This window comes from Alternaria arborescens (assembly GCF_004154835.1).
Source record: "Alternaria arborescens strain FERA 675 chromosome Unknown contig_10, whole genome shotgun sequence".
NCBI lineage: Eukaryota > Fungi > Ascomycota > Dothideomycetes > Pleosporales > Pleosporaceae > Alternaria > Alternaria arborescens.
In genome coordinates, this window is record NW_021167865.1 from 275,327 (window position 1) to 295,395 (window position 20,069).

Here is a 20,069-nt window from a genome sequence, read left to right on the forward strand (position 1 = left end):
TGTGATCACATTATGGTAAGTTCAAATGTAGGTAGTATACCTCTTCGATGAAAATTAAAATGCGTCGGCGATTTGAGGGAGTTTGAGTAATCACAGTACAGTACGTTATCTTGATACAGCGCGTAAGAAGCAGGCTGGTCTCTTAAGCACATAGCTCAGAAAAGCCGTTCTCTAGAATAGCGCACGGCTAGGCGAATACAGCATAATCTGAACCTGATAGCGATTCCTTCAAGAATGTTTGCATAGCTCGATTGACCCTTTCGGCGACAGGCAGGTTTAGGCCGAACATATCGCTTGCAGCAACTCGCTTCTGCAACCACTCACCGGCAGCTAGTAGCTTTGCCCCGTCAGAGTCCATCTCCCGGAATCTGGCAACATTGGTGCTACCTAACGAGGGGTCATAGAACGGACTATCGGGATCCGTCGAGTTGAGACTGTACGGGCTAGGTGGCGGTACGCAAACAGTACCCGGCGACGGTAGCTCACCCGTCTGAAAGTATGCTTTCACACGGCTCAAGCTACAGATATCGGGTGCGGAAATCGAACAATGGCCAACATGATCGCTGATCAAAAGGCTACTGTCGGGAAAGAGGCTATGCATGTAGCGTCCGCTGCGAAGAGGCGTAACAGGGTCTGCTGTGTTGCTTATGAAGAGGATAGGGTGCGATGTGTTGCCACCATAAGGGCCTTCGAACTTGTAGCTGGCTTTGATTTTCCATGCTGCACAACTCATCAAAAGCATGGACCAGTAGGAGCCAAAGTTCGGCGAAAGGGTGTCCATGATATTCCAGTATGCTTCGAATTCGTCTCTAGTGAGGTGAGTTTGATCAATGCCGTCGCCGCATAAGATAGCCGTAGTTGCCACGTCGGGCACTGGCGTATCAGATGCTTCGGTGCTGTTGGCAGGGCAAAAAAGAACGTGGTTGTAGTGGAACATACTAGCGAGCTGGTCGGTCGCTGAGCCCCCTCCCTGTTCAATGGTGGTTAAAATGTCTGCAACGAATGGGAACATCAAGCGTGGTTGGTAGGTAGCGCCGAAGATTAGTAGTTTGAGATCAGACCAAGTAAGATAGTCTGGACCATCAGGCGAGACGATGGGAAGCGGATTATGGTACAGCGATGCGATGATGTCTTGCGTGCGATCTTCTATATCCGAGACACTTGAGTTCGTAGTTGCCAAGGGACATTCAGCAGGACCCAGATTATGGCAAAAGGTATAGAATGAGGCCATGGCCTTTTCGGCATCTGTAAGGCTTCCGTTGCCAAGGGAATTTTGGTAGTCGTATGAGCTGACAACACCATCGAGAATGAGACGCCCAACACGATCGGGAAACATGGATGCAAAGGTGGATCCAAGTAGTGTCCCGTATGAGAAGCCCCAGTATTGCAGCTTGCTTTCCCCTGGGGCATACGTGGAACTGTAGTATCCGGGACGCTTACCGGCCTTCTGCGCAGCCTTCCGAGTTACCTCGTTTGCGACATACTCGGCGTGTTTCTCAGTGATCTCCAACATGTCTCTAGCAACGAATGCCGTCGCCATATACTGCTTGATATCCGGTCCCTCTTGGTCCTCCTCAGCTAATTTGCAGGATGCGCCAAAAGCATGTTTCATAGACCAAAGTCTACCGAGAGCTGCATCCGAGCTTCCGATAAGTCCTTCCGTCTCCTCTCTCAATTTCCAGGACCACGAAGCAGGTTGATCTGGCATGCATCGAGCAACAGGTTCCGTCCAGCCGATTCCGCGGGGGTCAAATCCGATGACATCAAAGTATCTTGCATCGATGGAGGGCGTGGAAATCTCAACACTGGAGTCCACGATCTGCTGTAGCGCGTGTCCTAACACAATTGCAGCTGCAGCACCTGGGCCACCTGGACCGCCGGGGTTGAATAAGATCGGACCTCCATAGCGAGCATCATCCACGGGTACTCTGGCAGGTATCTTGGTGATAGCGATACTGACGGTATGATTAGGGTAGGTGCCGTTGAAGTAGTCCCATGGTAGGCTTAGTTTTGCGCATTCAAATCTGCCGAAGCATTTGTGGAATTCTAGATGCTCACTCGGAGCGATCTGAAGCTTAATTAGTCTTCTTCCCACCAGTCATACTACAGGGTGCTGAAATAGTGTTGATAAGCTAGTTGGTGGAAAGCTGGAATTCGCTGGAATTGACAAGGTGTTTGAACATAGGCCATGACTGTTTGTTGATGAAAGCCAGAGTGCAGTATGAGCGGGCCACCAATCACGATCAGAATTTTCCATTGAGCCCTATGAGACAGCAGTTGCCTGCGGTGCTCTGGCATGTGTCTAGGACATACCTGGGAATTAAAGTAGTCATCTGCTGTGCGACTCGAGTGGGCGATATTATTTGACCTGATAAGTTGCCGGCCAAAGCGGCTGCAGAACCACGTGTGCGGTGCGACGCTCAAGGAACGCTCTCTCAACATACCTTGGACCACTCAAAAGCGGCATGATGCAACGCAGGCTCTTCGTCCAGAGACAAGGACAGATCCCAGTTCTTTAATTCAGGAAAAATGGTATCCACTGCTGCGAGACAAACGAGTGTGACGAAGGTCGCAGACAGTGCACGCCACCGCGTTGGGGTCCGTCGAGGCTTGACCGGCGCCGTCGCATCCTCCAACCCATTCCAACTCTTCATGATGTACTTGAAGTAGTTCCAACCGGCTGTAGAACAAGCAAAACAGATGCGGTGGAGTATTGGGTATCGGCGAGTCGCGATAGTGGAGGAGTGGTGAGGCGGGGTCGTCAGCGGGCCTCCTCACCCCAAGATATTCGATCGCATCCTGGCGGCCTGACGGGCCTGGATGAAGATCATCTTAGGCAGCAGCAAAAGCATTCAAAGGTGCGGAAGTGCGTGCGCGAGGACTATACAAAACGCAGCACGGAGTGCGCCTGACTCCCAGCAGGCAGCCCAGTCAGCACTTGCAGAAACTTGCAGAAACTTGCCTTTCTACTATGCGTTGGTACTGCAGCTGCAACAGGAATTTCCGGCGGCTATGTATGCAGTATGCAGTATGCAGTAATGATCACAATGCGCTGTCTTGGTTGCTGCATTTTCTTAATGTGCTGACATTGTGCTCTAGTGCATACGATTAAGTAATGGATTAGCTGCCGTCGAAAGTGCCCCATCAAGTGGGTGGTGAGAGGAGATAGCGTTGTCGCAAACTCACGTCTTGTGGAGAAATCCGTTAGAGACCGCAGAGCCTCATCACAGCGATAGTGACGTGATACGGACATCTCAGGAAGATGCGCATATCCCACTGTGTCGCACGGTTGCGACGCGAATACAAGTGAGGGTCCTTGCTAGAGCTGGACCATTATTTGCTTTTTAGTAGCCACTTTACTGGATAGATTGAAATGACTCGTTCAAATGACACAGCTTTTGGATCGATGACAAGCCATCAAGACTACGAAGAGGTCGTGAGAGAGTGTGCAAAAGAACCGAAACCTTATCGCGCGACAAGTACAGAGTAGCAGCACCTCCTGATTCAATGGGTATCTCATCTCTCAGTACCAACCACCTCTACTGCCATTAAACATAATGAGAAACGTCCATGAGAATGATGATGCTCATTCGAAGGAGGAGCAGTGTCGGCTAACGTCCAAACGATTTCCTTGGTGTAAAGCCAGTTCAAGCACAGAAGCGCTCTTGCCCTTAACCAGCAAGTCTGTACCTTTGGTTACTCTGAGAACACAAGACTGTAGGACGAAGGTTCGTCGAGATGTTTACCATTGCTGGCCACCACCTTGACCACCCTCTTGTCCTCCATAGCCGCCCTGACCACCGCCTTGGCCGCCACCGTAGCCACCGCGAGACTGGTATCCGCCACCGCCGCCGCCCTGGGAAGGTCCCCAAGAGCCGCCGCCGCCGCCGCCGTAACCTTCTTTCCTAGTTAGTCTTCACTGTGCATAGATGAGCGAGATGTGCTTACCACGGCCACCGCCACCATAGCCTGGGGAAATAGTCAGTACAGTTTCAGAACGGATACGAGGCAGAAAGCTTACCTCCTTGTTGGCCGCCGTAACCTCCACGGTATCCACCACCACCACCGCCGCCGTAGCCGCCGCCACGGGGAGCGCCGCCGCCAGCGCGGTCAGAAGCCTTGTCGACACGGATCCTACGTCCATCGAATCTAGCAGAGTCAGCGAATTTGTTTAAGCATCCCAGCGACTGGGGAAGTGTCTGAGAGGAGTGTGTACGTACTCCTCGTTGTTCATGGCCTGCATAGCGGCATCGGCCTCAGTGTCCTGCGCATAGCGGACGAAGCCAAAGCCTCGGCTACGACCAGTATCGCGGTCCTTAACCACGACCTGAGATGATGTCAGCCTCTGCCTAACCTTGACGAGAATACTGGTAGAGTAACGTGTCACTTACGGCTTCTTCGACTGCACCGAACTCCTCGAACTTTTGACGGAGAGCTTGGTCGTCGGTATGCCATGCGAGGCCTCTGTTCAGGGTCAGTCGCGTGAGCGCTGGGAGAAGAAGGCGCACTTACCCAATGAAGAGCTTAGACATGGTGAATGATGTCTGGGTCGAACACTGAACGGTCTCAATACTAGCTCTCGCAACTCGAAACAAAGCGCGCGATACAAAAGGGCTCAAGACAGGTAGTGACAGGAGTTGTAGAGCGAAGGAAAGGTGCAGGAAGGCGAGGAATCCATCGCAGCTTCCCAGGCAGGCAGTATGTAGCAACGTGACGGAACGAACATTTGATCTTGTAGCACCAGGCTGTATTGGTATGGATGGCGCAAGCGATTGCTCTGAAGAGTTAGAGGGGGAGGAAGTTGGCTGCAAGCTGTCGCAATAATGTGATGGCACAGGGTGAGGAGCAGAGATAGTGAAGCGTCTAGGTTGGCGGGGCAAGCGACGATATGAGTACCCCTCCACCAGGTGAAAGAGCGCTAGGCTGTATGCAAGTCAAAGGTTGGCGCACGGACTGGATAGCTGAGGGCCCGGTTTATAAAGCGACGTGGATGGCCACGAGCAACGGGATGCAATGTGCCTCTCCAGCCAGTCGAAGCAGAGTGTCTCGTAGTTCGGACATGGCCTGCAGCACAGCAAACGGAACTGACCCCTCGCAGCTAGCTCGTCCCAATGCCTTGCCTGGGAGCCTGCACCTGACGATGGATAGGGTGCAGATACTGGTTCTGCCATACATACATGTCGGCAAGCTGGCTCTTTAGTGTGTTCCCGTGTCTGCTTGTTCATGCTGGGTATATGCAGCCCACGTTAGGCTAAGACTAGGTGTATCCAATTACAAGGCCGCTGGCGAGCCAGAGAAAACGATTTTTTTGATAGGTGCCCCGATCTATCGTCCCTGTTCAGAGTGCCGGCATGAGTGCGGAGGCGTCATTGGGTCGCTGCGAAATACGTGCATGGACAAGCCTGCGGATAGAGCAGATTGCGTGCTCCAGACAGCAGCGATCTGCGCCCGTCGCTACAACAAAACTATCGGGCTGTGACGAAAGGTCAACGGCGGGCAGGCATTGGACAGAAGGTGGTGGTTCAAAGAAGCTTATCAAGTCGCCATCCCTAGTCTGACGGTGTGGGGATCGGGCCTAAACTAGACTTCCAGGCCCTCTGCGTCCCAGGTTGGCTCGTGCGCGCGACGTCAACATGTAGAAAGCTGGAAGCGCACTATCGTAAGACTGGCGGCAGATATATGACCAGATCTTGCTGTGCCAGGACGTGTCGTACCGCCCTCGTTGACTCTATGTAGCACGTTCCTATCATCGGTAGTGGAAAGCGGGCACAGTGGCAGCGTTTACCGAGATATACCGAGGCTGCGCAAATTGGACAAATTGCCCTGTACCATGAATACGTGCATCTCCAGAAAATCCGACAAAGAGAACGTTCCGCATTCGTCCCGTTGCGATAGCGGCTTGACGCATGTGGCAGTACGATGCCAAGATGATGCGTTCGCGGAGCCCGGTTCCAGGGCAGGATAAGTCATCCAATGATGTCGGAAACTACCAGTTGATACAGAAGTTAAAGGGGGCTTTTGATCGTTCCAAATTACAGTGATAGAACGTACTGAGATACCGACATGGAAGACTCACTCGCGTCCTCCATTGGTCGTGCCTTCTTTCAGCAGTGCAGTGGCACTGGCGATGACGGAAGCGTCAAAATCACAGCACCCACTGGCACCTTCCATGATATTGAGTTTAAGCGACTCCACAGAGTCTGACATACATTCAATATGTCCTAGACTGTGAGAACGCCTCTCAGTCGGCACCCTTTCCAAAGTGACCAACCATCGCACAAGTTGCCGATCCACCACCACGACCTCCCGCTCATCTGCGCCACGTGGTAGCACCACATCAACCTTCGAGCTTCACAGATTAATCAAATCAAAGAAACAACCAGACTCTTTCGTCGAAAAGGTTCATCTAGAATGCAGGATGCCATGGATATTCGAAAGTGGCTAGACGAGATAGTCCGACCGGAAACACAGCGCGAGCCGGTTAGACATCAACGGCCTGTAGAGTCCACTAAACGGAAACGTCGATGCAAATCAGATAGCTCAATCCTAGATCCCCGTCCGCCTGCATCTCCTCCGCACGAGTCAGTGGATGATAGTGCAGGCGAGGCCTTCCGGGCGATGTGCAGTGATAGCTCTAGCAGCAGCCGGTATGCGCGCAAACCTCGAAGAAAAACGCGCCCTGAGCGATATGAACCAGCCCCCTATGCACGTCGCGACCCCAAGGACGAATCAAAGACGACGAGGCGCAAGCCTCGACGTAAGAAGGGCAAGAAGCTACCTGCTGTCATCCGGACCCTCGAGGCCAAAAATGTGCCCAGAGATCGGCTGACTGTAAGACATCCATGCGGTTATCCGAACGTACTGCACGGGGTTGACTATTGAACCAGTTGAAGCCGCGAGAGCAGCTAGGAATCTTCAACAAGGGACGGACGTCTACCGCTTTCAAGGGTCGCGGATGTGAGTGGCCCGTCTTCGCTCCTGTGGCATGGCTGATATGGTATCTTGGAACCCTTTCCCACATTCTCCGGCTGACATGTCGCAGTGCCCGATCTAGTCTTCTCCGAGATGAAGTTCTTACAGAAACAAAGGGACGAACCAGAGGTCGTAGTACGTCCTAATCTGGTCAAAAGGAAGCGAAAAAAAGACCAGAAACAAACGAAGGAGGGGGAGATTTCCGCTTTCTTTACCTCAGTGCACCCCCTATTGGTCGAGAAGGACAGCAGCAGGCTCTCAGAACATGCTGCTTCGAGGAACGAGCGGTGTCATCGTGATCACCCCCCTGTATATGAGACTGCTACATCCACTGTTGTGGTAGCGCACCCAACGTCTTACCTGGGCTTCGGAAGTAGAGGCCCTCAACATGACAGTACTAGCTACGTATCTTGGCCAGGGTCGATTCGAGCGCCTAGCACAAAACCAGCGCAGCCCTGCAGCCCTCCCGCCCGGCACAGTCTGCATAATGTAGATTCCTATAGTGAATCTGACACTAGGAAAGGAAAAGAGCATGATGCCTTCAGGCTACCGACTCGTCCACTAGCAGCGATAAAACGAAGAACTGATAGCATGCCTGCCGCTCGCTTCAAGATGCCTTCTTCTGCTCCATTACAAGATAGGGCTTCAAGGTCGCAGTCCTTGCCTCAACGCAGCTCGTCTCTACGGAGGCCGAATCTTGTCCAACAACCTGCGAGGCTACAAGAGGCCAACACTGCTGGCTCACCACCATCAATGCCACCCCTTGCGTCTGCACCTGTCATAGACGTCTGCCATGCTCGAATACATAGCAACTCGAAAGGCACCGAGTCAGGTCCTGCCCCAGCCTCAGCACCCGTCCTTGCTGTGCATCGAAACCACAACCAGCCTAAGGATGATACCGTCGTTGAACAGAATCGAATACCGATGTCTTCAGATTTAGGGCTCGCTCTGCAACAATGCAGTGATGCGTTATATCGAAGGCGTCATGCTGCTGAGCCGCGTAGGAGACCTACCGAAGAAATCCATCGAGTGAACCCAAGGTCGGACCTCCGACAAGACTCAATAGATTTCTGCAGTGCGACTCAGCAGACTCCTACTGTACGCTTCGTGGATCAGATCTACCATGAATCGATACCACCAAACTTTGCTGGTCCGAGCAGCTATGAGCAACAAGCACCACACCAGCAGCTTCTTCTGCACTTGGGAGCCAACGAAGGTCATCTGGAAACACCATATAACGACCAAGATTATCTGGAGCAGAGTGATCCAATAGGGTACGATGACCATGTTTGGGAAGGGCTGCCGGAAGAGCCAACGTCGCATAGATTTGAGAGCGGTGTGGATACCTATGAGAATCGTGAAGATCACGTCGAAATGATGGGAAACCCTGTTCAGGATTCGAGACAAGTCAACGACACCGTGGCTCCTGGGTTTTGGCGGCCGAATAAGCTGTACTGATGTTGTGATGGCTGCTGCATGGCGCGTTAGCTCATGTTTGTTTTTGAAGTCAAACACCCTCTCAAATCGCGAGCTGTCGACAAGCCATGCTGAGAAGCGATCCAGGTCTCCTGACGATATGTGATTGCGCTCTGTGATGTCGAAAATTCGAAGAAGAATTCGCAAAGGACAAAAGCCGACTTGAGCAGCCTCGGTGTCCGTGCACAAAAAGCTGGAGCTTCCGGGTCCCGCTCCCGTACCTCATGGTCGCATTTTGATCCTCGGTCTGGGCTTCGCGTGAGAGGAGAATCGGCTGCACTTCCATCTAGTAGTTTACTAAACGAGTGCCGTCTGTATGCCCATCTATCAATCGCTGCTGCGGCTCAGTCCCGCCCAGAAATTGATCTCCCGGTCGAAGCTCCCCTTCCTTATTGCGACGGCTGTCTCATGCAGACAGTCGGCGGTGACGTTCGTCACAGTGGCGCCTTCCCAACAGAGCTCCCCGCCTGCCAGCCCCACTAGTAGACCCCTCAACGACAAAATCAACTCTAGGGCTCGTCTACTTGCAGGCCATCTAAACTCCACAGCTTCTTCTTCCACAGCCATTCGTACAGCTGCCACGAAGAGCCCATCCACCATGTCTTACACCACACGCAAGATTGGCGCTGCCAACACGCTCGAGCACCGCATCTTCATCGAGAAGGACGGCCAGCTCGTTTCGCCATGGCACGACATCCCGCTCTACGCCAACGAGCAGCAGACCATCCTCAACATGGTTGTTGAGGTGCCCCGCTGGACCAACGCGAAGATGGAGGTGCGTTGACCCCAATTGGCTGCGCCGTGGCCTATTCACGGTTCCGCGCAAAGACACAGGCTAACCATCGCAACAGATCTCCAAGGAGGAGCAGCTCAACCCCATCAAGCAGGACATCAAGAAGGGCAAGCTCCGCTACGTGAGGAACTGCTTCCCCCACAAGGGTTACCTCTGGAACTACGGTGCCTTCCCCCAGGTACGATGACGCGACCCCGATATCGGACAATCACACAGGTGCTGATGTTGTACAGACTTGGGAGGACCCCAACGTTGTTCACCAGGAGACCAAGGCCAAGGGTGACAACGACCCATTGGATGTCTGCGAGATTGGTGAGCTTGTCGCCAAGCCTGGTGAGGTTATCCAGGTCAAGGTTCTCGGTGTCATGGCTCTGCTCGACGAGGGCGAGACTGACTGGAAGATCATGGTTATCAACGTGAACGACCCATTGGCCCCCAAGCTCAACGACGTCGAGGACGTTGAGCGCCACCTGCCCGGTCTTCTCCGTGCCACAAACGAGTGGTTCCGTATCTACAAGATCCCAGACGGCAAGCCCGAGAACCAGTTCGCCTTCTCCGGCGAGTGCAAGAACAAGAAGTACGCCATGGACATTGTCCGCGAGTGTGCTGAGGCCTGGGAGAAGCTTGCCACTGGCAAGACCCCCAAGGATGAGATCAGCCTGTACGTAGTGGATTGCCTACTGCTAAATGACATCCTACTGACAAATTTGTAGCACCAACACCACTGTCTCGCACTCTCCCGACCGCACCGACGCTAGCTCGCTCAACGTCCCCCAGGGCGAGAACAAGGCGCCCGCTCCTATCGACCCCAGCATCGACAAGTGGTTCTACATCTCCGGTGCCCCATCCAACTAGTTCTAATGGGAGCCATGGTTACGAAAAAAATGTAAACATCATTGGAGTGAGAACATGAGGGTAGATGGTAGATAAATGTGCATGAATAACGCCGACCAACGACGGTATATAGAGTCATAAGACAAATGATCAATGCCTCATTTCAGCCCAACCCAGAATATTGCCGTGACGCCGACCGATGCTGTGGTTTAATACTTATGTACAATCATATCTTTAAACTGAAGCCTCAGTTGCCTGCCAGTTCGTCTTTCCGTGCCAACGACCGTGAGTGTCTGTCGACTTCCTCGACGACTTGTGTTATGCGCATGTTGCTGAGATCGAGCTTCATCTCCTTGCCGTCCTCTATGCGACCATGTTAGCGTTTGCTCCAGATGCACGATTCGAATGAGCGGAACGTGTACGTACTGAACTTGACAGCTAGGCTCGCAGGCTCCTTGCTCTCTCGTGGCAGCATCTTGGACTCAATCTTCATGCCATCTTGGCGTGCATTCGGTGGGATCAAGGAGAGGAAGAGGCGGGCGGGTTTTGAGCGCGGGGAGAAGGGATTGAATGCTACGCGGACGTCGGTCAGGAATCTGGTAATCATTGCGGCGACTGTAGAGCGGCGGGTCGGCGATGCAGACTGTGTTCTGTTAGCTTGTATAGAAGATAGATAGATGCGACAGCGTACCGATGGCTGATGGGTCAAAATTGCACTGCAGTCGACGTCTTCTACGCTCGTCGCAACCTCTTCGCGATATGTCCGTGCTCAGGATTCTGTGCGGGCCACGCTACAGCTAGCCGTCCAGACACGTTACGCCCTTTCACCCCGCCAAACGGCCCACCGTAGCCATCTCCGTCATAGGGCAGTCGCATACATCGACCAAACCCTCTCCGTAGTCCGAGCCACAATGGCACCCCTCCCCTCCACCACGCAATCCCTCACCACCCGCCTAAGCGCCCTCTCCGAAGCGAACAAAGGTGTCGGCCAGCTCATCCAACGTTTAGCCAAGTTAGACTTCCAGCCAGGCTCGCAACCACTCGACAATTCCGAAGAAGGCGACGTTCGGTTGGAACTTAGTGCCGAGATACATGAGACCTTGAAGGGGATTGAAGAGGAACTTGAACTTCTGAGGCAAGAGGTCGAGGACGTTACGTCACAAGGTGGCATTACTGGGCGAAGGAGGGATAGTAGCAAGGACAGCGAGAGAAGCAGACTTGCTGTACTACTGGCAAGGTTGACAGAGGATTTGAGGTCGTACGTGACTATGTCTTCCCCTTACTACATCCTCTAGTGTGGCATGCTAACCAGTCTTCATGTAGATCGCGATCGCAATACCGGAAAGCACAACTCACAGCCAAGCACAACGCCGACCGCGCAAAGCTCAAGGAACGCGAACTCCTCTTCTCCAACCTGCAATCAGGCTCCTCGACTCCATCCTCTACGTACCGCCAACGAAAGCAACAGCAGGGGCTATCAGAAGGCGAAGTTGTCGCTCAGGCATCTTCAGACGTCACATCTGCTCTGCGCCGAACAGCGCAGTTGATGAAAGACGAGCTATCGCGCTCTCGATTCGCACAAGAAACGCTCGAACAGACCAACGCTGCCCTACAGGATCTTGGGGAGCAGTACTCGGATCTAAACACATTACTAGCCAACAGCAAGAACTTGGTTTCGACACTACTGAAGAGCACAAAAAGTGACACGTGGTATCTTGAGACTACATTCTACATCCTCCTAACCACAATCATCTGGCTCGTCTTCCGTCGCTGGTTATACGGCCCACTCACCTGGTTCCTCATCTGGCCGATCAAGCTTACCTTTCGCATCCTTTTCGCTGTCCTGCCTTTCGGCGCCGCATCTTCAGCCGCATCATCGAGCGTCGCAGTTTCCTCGTCCTCCAGATCTCTTATTGTCCAACCTAGCGCAACAGGTGGCATACCCCGACGCGAGCCCAACGCCCAACCACACTACGTCCCTGTCGGTCGTGGAGGCGGAGTAAACAGGCAAGGTCAGGATCCTAGTCCGCAAGGCTCTTACTCGCAACAAGTAGGCCAAATGGCGGAACAAAATCAGCAGCAGCAGCAGCAGCAGCAGGAAGAGGTGCCTGATCACCCACAGTTCAGGCAACAGAAGAAGGATGAAGATGAGGGACCCGTCACACTGGGCGACGGAACTGTACTGAAGGAGAGCGATAAGCCGAGGAATCCCAAGAAGAAGATGTGGGAAGAGGATGTGGAGAGCGCGAAGCGTCATGAGGCGCAGACTCAGGAGACACAAGCGCAGCAAGAAGGAAGTGGACAGAGAAGAAAGAGAGACGAGCTGTAAGTCGTGAGCCGTACAAATACACAAGATGGTATGTATGTAAGGAGATATCCTATGGTCATCATCTTTATCATGATAATCATTTTATCACCACAACCATCATCATTCTTGCATGCCCTTGCCTTTGTCTACTCATTCGATACCCAAAATTTATGCTCTCTAAAACACAAATTCAAAGTTTTGATATTGTTGTCTCCCAACCCGAAGTAATGGATGTGTCTCCACCCTTCAACAATTTGAAGATTGTGATGTGTCAGCTTTGTCCTACACCTTTCCACAATCTTATGGGCTGAATCTTATTCCCAGATATCATCAACACTGATTGTCTAATGTTCTGGGGTGCGAAATTAGTACAAGAGGCATATACACGTGGAATCCTTTTATGCGGTTGCTGCATATGGACATACGCTGTGGTCTGCTATGCTGATGATGGATTACTTCAAGTCATCTTCCTCGTGTATATCACTGGCGGCCAACTTCCATGTCCTCGTCTCAAAAGAGAAGACAGCATACACTGCGGTAGCTTTCACGGTTAGTGATGTGCCCTGGCGCTATGTTCGTCGCTCATATATAGAACAGTTTGGTGCGTTCCAGAGCACGCCGTCTCAATGTGCAACGACATTGGCGGTACCATGAACGAAGGTGTTATCCACTCTGTACGTGACTCACAATAGGCTCAATCGTACCGTATTACGTATTATGTACCGTTGCCAACGCTGGTTGCGATTGCAAGAATCAACTCACTTCACCTCTATTGGCGAGCTCGCCCTCACCCACGGCAGGCGTTTGCCCTCACCCACGGTAAGCGTTTGCTTTCCCCGCACCGTCGTGGTCGTTTCTACATACAAAAACCAAGAGATACTTTCCTTTTCTATTTATCTTCTTCTTCCATACACTCTACCCTTCCATCTACTCGACTCCGCTATCTATCTGTTCAGCGACAACCACCACAATGACATCGCCGACCATCCTCCCCGTCGACACCATCATGCGCGTTAAGAATCGAGACACCTCCCTTATACAGCCGGAAGAGAACGGAACAAGAAAGATTTCTCTAGGCTTGTTAAGCCCGCCCACTTCGATCTCGTCTAGGAGCATCTCGTCCACAAGCAGTTCCAGTCAATCTTCGACATCAACCACCACGCGATTCATCTCGACACCAACACACTTCAACTCTCCACAGACGAACGAATTTCTTGGTCTTACTCAAGGCAAAGCCTTGGAGCTCTTTAAGAGCAGGCGCGACAAAGAGAAAGAGATTGGAGCACCCATCTCTATAGAAAGATGGGTGATCGACTATGTCGTCGCAATCTGTGAAGATGCACAAGATTCCGCCGATGACTGGGTGAAGTTCATGGAAGAGGCTGGGATTAAGAAGGAAGTACAGCTTGCCATCATGAGAGAAGAGCATGCAACCATACGCGGGATTCAGTCACTGTCTTACTGGCTCGAAGAGATCATCGAGACGAACTATCTTGCCCTCGTAGACATGAACGCCCGCATACTAGAAGAGTTGGCTCCTTCATCGGGAGTAAATCTGAGAGGAGGAGCAGGAGATGAATACACGGTCCCTCAAATGCCTGGTGGTCATCTCGCTCTGTACAAGAGCGTCGAGTTCCGAAGATGCGAAGGTGTCATCTCTGAAGATGGATCAGTCGATTTGGCACGTCTAGAATCGACCGGACCAACCGATTTCGCGAGAAGAGGTGGTTTGTATTTCACGAATCAGCTATGGGTGGCCAAACATTACGCGAATCTAATCAAAGATGCCTGTCCAGTCGCAGACCGCCGGACCGTGGAGCTGCACGTCCCGCTATCTCACTTGGAGAAGATGAAGGTGTGGAATTTGCGATTCGAGGACGAAGCCTTCAAGCAACTTTTATTCTTCTCGAGACGCGATACAAAGTACCCTAAACACATATCGCAGTTACGTGCAGCGCATGGGATAATCTCAGGACCTATTGGTCATGTCCACAATCTGGCTTTCCGAAAGATGTCGAGTTGGGAACTGATCACAGAAAAGCATCAGCTACAGGAGAAGGAAAAGGTTGAGGACAACAAAGGAAACCAGACAGAGGTCACCAAATACGGAAAGCAGTGGGTTTGGATTAAAGAAGAGTCAGTGGCACAACTTGAAGCAGACTGTAAAGACAAAGTATATCTGAGACTATCCCGCCAGAATCTCAAGCTTGTCGTTGAGCCATGGGACGACAAATCTGTAAAGGACAAGCGGGTATAGAAAGTTGAAGCTTGATCAAGCCTGGAAGGCTTCGTCTAAACAACACAGGTCTTAGTCATCAATCAATCCCAACACGGAAGGTACATAACTACAAGCATTACGTCGTGACTCAAGAGCTTCCATAACTACCTGTCTCAACTTTGAAAAATCTGGCTGGTTATCATCACATGTGCTTGCATTCCTAGCCTTTCAGTATTATCAAGGCCAAAAATGAAAGCCTACGCCCACTCTGCCTCGTCACCCATCCTACAGCGCGCCCTGAAATCCGCTCTACCATACAGCGTCAATCTCGTCTACAGAATCCAACACCCCAACCGAACTGAGCACGCCCACATAATCGCCACATTCCCTCCGTCAGCCTCTGAAATCCCAGAATGTTGGGCAGCAGCATACCTCGACCGCTCCATGCGTCCGGAGGTAAGTTATGACTGTACGAAATGCATGTGAGACATACACTGACTTCGCATCTCCACATCTGTAGACTGAGCTATGGATCTTCAGTAGCGCAGAACAGCCTCTTCGCTCAAACTTGACACCAAAATTTCGACAGGAGGATAAGAAGGCGGTGATGGCATTACTAGACTACATGGCTACACTCCCCACCCCACCGATGCGCTCCGATAATCTGCCTGCTCTGGAGTTGGCAAAGCAGCATGAAGAAGAACATCCAACCCCACCGACTGATGGCGCATACAAAATATCACCAGGAACATATATGCGACATCTCCTTATGCCAAAGGTCGTTACGTTAGGTGCGGTTCATTGCGATGTAGTTGAAATCCTTCGCGAAGCAGGAGTTCTACGAGATGAGCTTCCGGGTCCCGATGCCGAGTTGAACAAGTTCCTGTTCAAGCTCTCTGATTTACCAGAAACGCGAGAGCTGCCACAGGGCTTGCGATGGGGGAATATGCGCGAGCAAGACATCGACCTTGTCAAGGCCCGAACAACTATTCCACGTACAACGAAGACACTGATGTCGCTAAAAAGTGTTGGCGTATTTGAACAAGAAACAGATACTGCTGTAGCGTGGACATTTCTCGGATTAGATGGATCTCTCGTTACCTTACATACAGAAGAGGCATATCGAGGCAAGGGAATAGCGAAGGCTGTTGCGGCAAAGTTGTTCCGACAGCATGCGCCGGGATTAGCAGTAGACCACGACGGGAATGCATGGTCGCACGCGGATGTGTACACGGGCAATGTACAAAGCGAGAGCGTGTGCAAAAGCTTGGGAGGCAAGGCATTGTGGAAGTGCTTCTGGGTGCGTATAGACCTAGAAAAGGCGGGATGTCTGGCGGAGACTGGGTGAACTACAGTTAGATTGATGCGTCAACGGTTGCGGGACACCAAGATGTGGGAGCAAAGAGTAGGTCTGTTGTAAAGTCAGTTTCGAGCCTTGTTATATGTAGAAAACGAATGACTGGAACAAGAGTTGCTCATTAAAAAATTAGAGTGTTGTTGTTGTTTTTGATCCTCATAGTGAATCAGGGTTAAAAAGCGATAATAATCATAGCAGCGCGACGGTGGAAGGAGGGTGGGCTTACCAGGTGTATGTCCTGACGCAGACGCTTTGTGAGCATCACGAGTGTTACATTTGTTCGAGTTCATCTGATCGTATTGTCGTTGACTGTCTATATCATGAAGACGTGCTTCGGCAGACCGTAGTCATGCCGATATCTCTCAACAAGTGTCATCGCAAACGTGAGCAGCTTAGTCGAAGAGACCGAAGCCCATGTCCTCATCCTCAGACTCCTCCTTCTCCTCTTCCTTGGCCTCCTCCTTGGCGGCAGGGGCGGCACCACCGGAAGTAGCAGCCGCGGCAGGGCCAGCGGAAGCGTACTTGTCGGGGTTGGCGATGCGGTCCTTGAGCTCGGCGATCTCCTCCCACTCGTAGTCGGTCTCAATGGCAACAGAGAGAACCTTCTTGTAGGAGTTGACAACGGAGTGCATGACGGAAGGCAGAGTGGGGAAGCCGGTAGCCAAGGAGATACTGGCAATGGTGGCGATGGCAGAGGAGAAAGCCTTGAGCAGCTGGGACTCCTCGATGTCCAAGACGGAGGCGTCGAAGGTCTGGCCGTTGTCGTAGATCTGGAAGATACCCATACCGTAGGTGAAGGGAGAGATGTTCAACAAGTTGAGCAGGGTAGCCTCGGAGGCACCGACCTTGTTACCAGCCTCGATGAGCTTCAAGTCGGAGGTAATTTCGATGGTACCACGGGCAATCTTGGTGGGGACACCGAGAGCCTGGAAGAAAGAGGTCTTTCCGGGTTCCATACCACTGCCACATGTCAATTGTCTGCTGCATGATTTGCACAAGGTATGTTCTTACGTGTTTCCGGCGGGAATGTAGACATCGCCGGGGGCGACGGCACCGGCACGAGCGGGGGCAGCGACACGGTTGGAGAGAATCTTCTCACGGGTGTCCTTGAGGTCGGCGTTGGTGAAGACGAAACCGACGTTGCCTATAGTTTTGTTAATGCCGTGCGCGGCGGTCGCGTGGATCGGAAGACGTACCCTTGACGTGGGGAAGGAGACGCTCGTACTCGGGGTAGTCGTTGATAAGACCCTTCAGAGCACGGCGGACCATGGTGTTCTTTCCCATGAGGACGACACCCTCGCCGCGGAGCGACTGACGGATCTCGTGCATCTGCTGCGACGAGACATTGTCAACGGTGACGATGAAGATGCTCTTGTACTCCTTGAGGAGAGCCTCGAGCTTCTCGAAGTAAGCGGCCTTGGATTCTTTCTTGCCCCCCATTGTGTTCGGTGACGCAAAGGGATGTTTAAGGTCTTAGTTTGGGTGTTGTTGATGGTTTAAGGAAGAGAAAGTTCGACCGAGCGAAAATCAAAGTCGTCTGCTGTGGGTGGCCCCTGCTCGCGTAACGCGCTAGCGCATTCTGAGCCTCATAGAAAAGTAGTATCAACTCCACCGGGCAGTGTCCGACGCAAACATCATGTCTGTTCCCTACCAGTGCATTGTAGCGCACAGCTCAGAATCTGCGGGAGAGTGGGTGATATTCGGTGCGAGCGGCTCCAAGATCGTAGCTCATTCCAGTCGTGGGGCAACGACGACATGGCCACCGCAAGACAATCAGATTGAAGTGAGTGATGGTGTGATAAACATCATGTTTCAATGTTGTGGCATTCGACTTGGTAGAAGAAGTGGTTGCGCATCGCTAACATGAGCAGGATCAGCAAGAGGGCGATTCCGAAGAGCGACCAGGAAAACGCATCAAATTGGAACAACCGAAGGAGCAGAGGTCGAATTTTTCCAGTCTCATTCTTTCAAGCGATGGACAATACTTGGTTGGCATAACTGGTGAAGACAAATGCATTCGCGTCTTCCAGATCGATTCGCAGAACCGACTGCAGCAACTTAGCGAAAGGTAAGAAGCAAAAGACGCAAAGCCAATTCAAAGATTGACCTGGAGAAGGTGCATGTCGAGACGACCTTCTTCGATCATTCTTACATCCGATAACACGACTATCTTGTGTGCAGACAAGTTTGGCGATGTGTATGCACTTCCACTTCTCCCATCACCTGACGACGATAAAGTAGAAGAGCCGTCTGAAACACCAGCGACTGCACAGCCGGATCAGAAAGAATGGATGCCTTCTGCCACTACCCTGACCGTTCATTCTGGTAGAAATAGGAAGACTCTCGAAGAGCAGCTTAAGCAGAAAGCGAAGGGACCAGCGAAATCCAAAGAGCCTATGCGATTCAAGCATGAGTTGCTCCTTGGTCACGTTTCTATGCTCACGGATGTCGCTTATACAAAGGTAGAGGGCCGGAGCTACATCATCACAGCAGATCGAGACGAGCATATCAGAATCTCAAGAGGCCCGCCGCAAGCACATATTATTGAGGGCTTTTGCTTCGGCCACGAGGCGTTCGTAAGCAGACTTTGCTTCACACAGTCTGGTCAACTTGTATCTGGTGGTGGTGACGATCACTTGTTTGTCTGGGACTGGCAGAATGGTCTTTTGAAAGAGAAGCTGGCCATCCGAGATCTCGCCTTCGCCCATCTCCAGGAGCGTGGCTTGGTTCCAACAGGTGTAGAGTCTGCGACTTTCAAAGTTGCGGTTACGGGCATTTGGAGTCTACCAACTAGAGACGGGGTAAGTGCCACTGAGCCTCAGTCCTTCTAGTTTCGTTCTGATTTTCGGTAGGCTGAAACTATCCTCGTGGCATGCGAGGGTGTACCCGCGCTATTCAGCTTCAAACTAGGTGTATCTACCTTGGGAGATTCCATCCCATTGAGCGGTAACGCACTTGGTGTTGCCATTATACACACCTCTACAGGGTCGCTGAAACTGGCCGTCTCGATCGACAGCGTCCAAAAGCCATGCTCAACGACTGAAGTTCGAGAAGACAAAGTACGTAACCAAGCTCAGAAGTACTTCGCAGCCGACAACTAACATGTATACAAGGTGCCAAGATTGCAATGCCTCGCCAGACAGCAAGCTGGCGGATGGCACGAAGATCCTGAGCTGGCAAACACGCTGAAGATCTTCGAGCAGGGTGGTGACAAGCTACTTGCAGATGACAAAGCAGTGCGAGACATGCTCTACAATGTGGAGAATCTCAGAAAGCGTCCAGGCGCAGAAGATTAGATAGCAGCGTTGCAAGGCTACAACGGACTTGAGATGCTCCTTCCAAGCGCGGGGCCGATATACGAAGATAGAAAGTGAAGCGTGACGTGTGCGGCTCCAGAACATGCACGAACTGTAATCATTCAAATACTCGCCTCTCCAGACCACGGTCATGACCGGACGAAACTGTGACAATCCGGCCAGTACTCCTGAACAAGTCTGCCGAGGTCCCTGATTCGGGAGCCGCATCGTGTCGCGCATAAGCGTGTCAGCATCGGACATTTGAGGGCGAGATGTGCAAGATGCGTGGACTGCGTGGAACGTGGGTCTAGTACAGGTCGATTTCTAAGAATGAGACCCCGGCCGCCGATGGCGTAGATCGAAAGCAAGCAGCCGACTTTTTTCTTTGCAAGCAGAAATCTCCCTTCTTCTGACATGTGCTATACTTGCAAATAAGGTGTGTTCTACTCTCGAATTCTTCTTTCTCTATTGCGCTGTCTTCCTTTTTATACTGAAGTGCCTGTGTATTGACTGCAACTCAGAATTGAGCCCGATCTGCATCATCTTGAAAACCCCCACCACGCCTCGGCTCGCCGTCATCCACCAATATCGCGGACCCTCCGAAGCTAGAAAGACAACGCCCACTAATTGTGAACCGGCTGCGGCAACATCAAAACCGTTTTTCCAGCTCCTTCTCTGCCACTTGATCCCTCTCTCATAAGGCACCTTCTTTCGCATCCCACTATCCCGCACACGACCCACGCGCCCGCAGCCACATCTTGCACGCGACACGCGAACTTTCGCACACGCCGCCAAAGTGTTCGCATCAATCTTTC

At 52.0% G+C, this 20,069-nt stretch overlaps 11 protein-coding genes across 11 annotated transcripts; 7 read left to right on the plus strand and 4 right to left on the minus strand.

Moving 5' to 3' along the window:
• Positions 1-187: 187 nt before the first annotated feature.
• On the minus strand, positions 188-2,654 carry AA0111_g5141 (hypothetical protein; the record flags this gene model as incomplete). Its single annotated transcript, XM_028651221.1, has 2 exons — positions 188-2,068; positions 2,445-2,654. The coding sequence occupies 2 exons, from the start codon at positions 2,652-2,654 to the stop codon at positions 188-190; spliced, it is 2,091 nt and encodes a 696-aa protein (XP_028507338.1).
• A 1,088-nt stretch (positions 2,655-3,742) lies between these two features.
• AA0111_g5142 (hypothetical protein) lies at positions 3,743-4,532 on the minus strand (the record flags this gene model as incomplete). Its single annotated transcript, XM_028651222.1, has 6 exons — positions 3,743-3,900; positions 3,949-3,969; positions 4,022-4,149; positions 4,221-4,327; positions 4,392-4,464; positions 4,513-4,532. The coding sequence occupies 6 exons, from the start codon at positions 4,530-4,532 to the stop codon at positions 3,743-3,745; spliced, it is 507 nt and encodes a 168-aa protein (XP_028507339.1).
• Positions 4,533-6,411: 1,879 nt separating this feature from the next.
• Positions 6,412-7,118, plus strand: AA0111_g5143 (hypothetical protein; the record flags this gene model as incomplete). Its single annotated transcript, XM_028651223.1, has 2 exons — positions 6,412-6,831; positions 6,888-7,118. The coding sequence occupies 2 exons, from the start codon at positions 6,412-6,414 to the stop codon at positions 7,116-7,118; spliced, it is 651 nt and encodes a 216-aa protein (XP_028507340.1).
• A 466-nt stretch (positions 7,119-7,584) lies between these two features.
• Positions 7,585-8,430, plus strand: AA0111_g5144 (hypothetical protein; the record flags this gene model as incomplete). The annotated part of the gene is made up of 1 exon (XM_028651224.1): positions 7,585-8,430. One exon carries the CDS (start codon positions 7,585-7,587, stop codon positions 8,428-8,430), a length of 846 nt encoding a protein of 281 aa, XP_028507341.1.
• Positions 8,431-9,046: 616 nt separating this feature from the next.
• Positions 9,047-10,096, plus strand: AA0111_g5145 (Inorganic pyrophosphatase; the record flags this gene model as incomplete). The annotated part of the gene is made up of 4 exons (XM_028651225.1): positions 9,047-9,223; positions 9,300-9,419; positions 9,475-9,902; positions 9,955-10,096. 4 exons carry the CDS (start codon positions 9,047-9,049, stop codon positions 10,094-10,096), a joined length of 867 nt encoding a protein of 288 aa, XP_028507342.1.
• A 226-nt stretch (positions 10,097-10,322) lies between these two features.
• On the minus strand, positions 10,323-10,682 carry AA0111_g5146 (hypothetical protein; the record flags this gene model as incomplete). The annotated part of the gene is made up of 2 exons (XM_028651226.1): positions 10,323-10,438; positions 10,502-10,682. The coding sequence occupies 2 exons, from the start codon at positions 10,680-10,682 to the stop codon at positions 10,323-10,325; spliced, it is 297 nt and encodes a 98-aa protein (XP_028507343.1).
• Positions 10,683-10,986: 304 nt separating this feature from the next.
• Positions 10,987-12,404, plus strand: AA0111_g5147 (hypothetical protein; the record flags this gene model as incomplete). The annotated part of the gene is made up of 2 exons (XM_028651227.1): positions 10,987-11,333; positions 11,399-12,404. The coding sequence occupies 2 exons, from the start codon at positions 10,987-10,989 to the stop codon at positions 12,402-12,404; spliced, it is 1,353 nt and encodes a 450-aa protein (XP_028507344.1).
• A 949-nt stretch (positions 12,405-13,353) lies between these two features.
• Positions 13,354-14,640, plus strand: AA0111_g5148 (hypothetical protein; the record flags this gene model as incomplete). The annotated part of the gene is made up of 1 exon (XM_028651228.1): positions 13,354-14,640. The coding sequence occupies one exon, from the start codon at positions 13,354-13,356 to the stop codon at positions 14,638-14,640; it is 1,287 nt and encodes a 428-aa protein (XP_028507345.1).
• Positions 14,641-14,850: 210 nt separating this feature from the next.
• On the plus strand, positions 14,851-15,949 carry AA0111_g5149 (hypothetical protein; the record flags this gene model as incomplete). The annotated part of the gene is made up of 2 exons (XM_028651229.1): positions 14,851-15,057; positions 15,122-15,949. The coding sequence occupies 2 exons, from the start codon at positions 14,851-14,853 to the stop codon at positions 15,947-15,949; spliced, it is 1,035 nt and encodes a 344-aa protein (XP_028507346.1).
• A 401-nt stretch (positions 15,950-16,350) lies between these two features.
• On the minus strand, positions 16,351-17,398 carry AA0111_g5150 (60S acidic ribosomal protein; the record flags this gene model as incomplete). The annotated part of the gene is made up of 3 exons (XM_028651231.1): positions 16,351-16,918; positions 16,970-17,102; positions 17,155-17,398. 3 exons carry the CDS (start codon positions 17,396-17,398, stop codon positions 16,351-16,353), a joined length of 945 nt encoding a protein of 314 aa, XP_028507144.1.
• A 196-nt stretch (positions 17,399-17,594) lies between these two features.
• Positions 17,595-19,254, plus strand: AA0111_g5151 (tRNA (guanine-N(7)-)-methyltransferase non-catalytic subunit; the record flags this gene model as incomplete). Its single annotated transcript, XM_028651232.1, has 5 exons — positions 17,595-17,741; positions 17,830-18,026; positions 18,075-18,759; positions 18,811-19,017; positions 19,072-19,254. The coding sequence occupies 5 exons, from the start codon at positions 17,595-17,597 to the stop codon at positions 19,252-19,254; spliced, it is 1,419 nt and encodes a 472-aa protein (XP_028507143.1).
• Between the last annotated feature and the right edge of the window lie 815 nt (positions 19,255-20,069).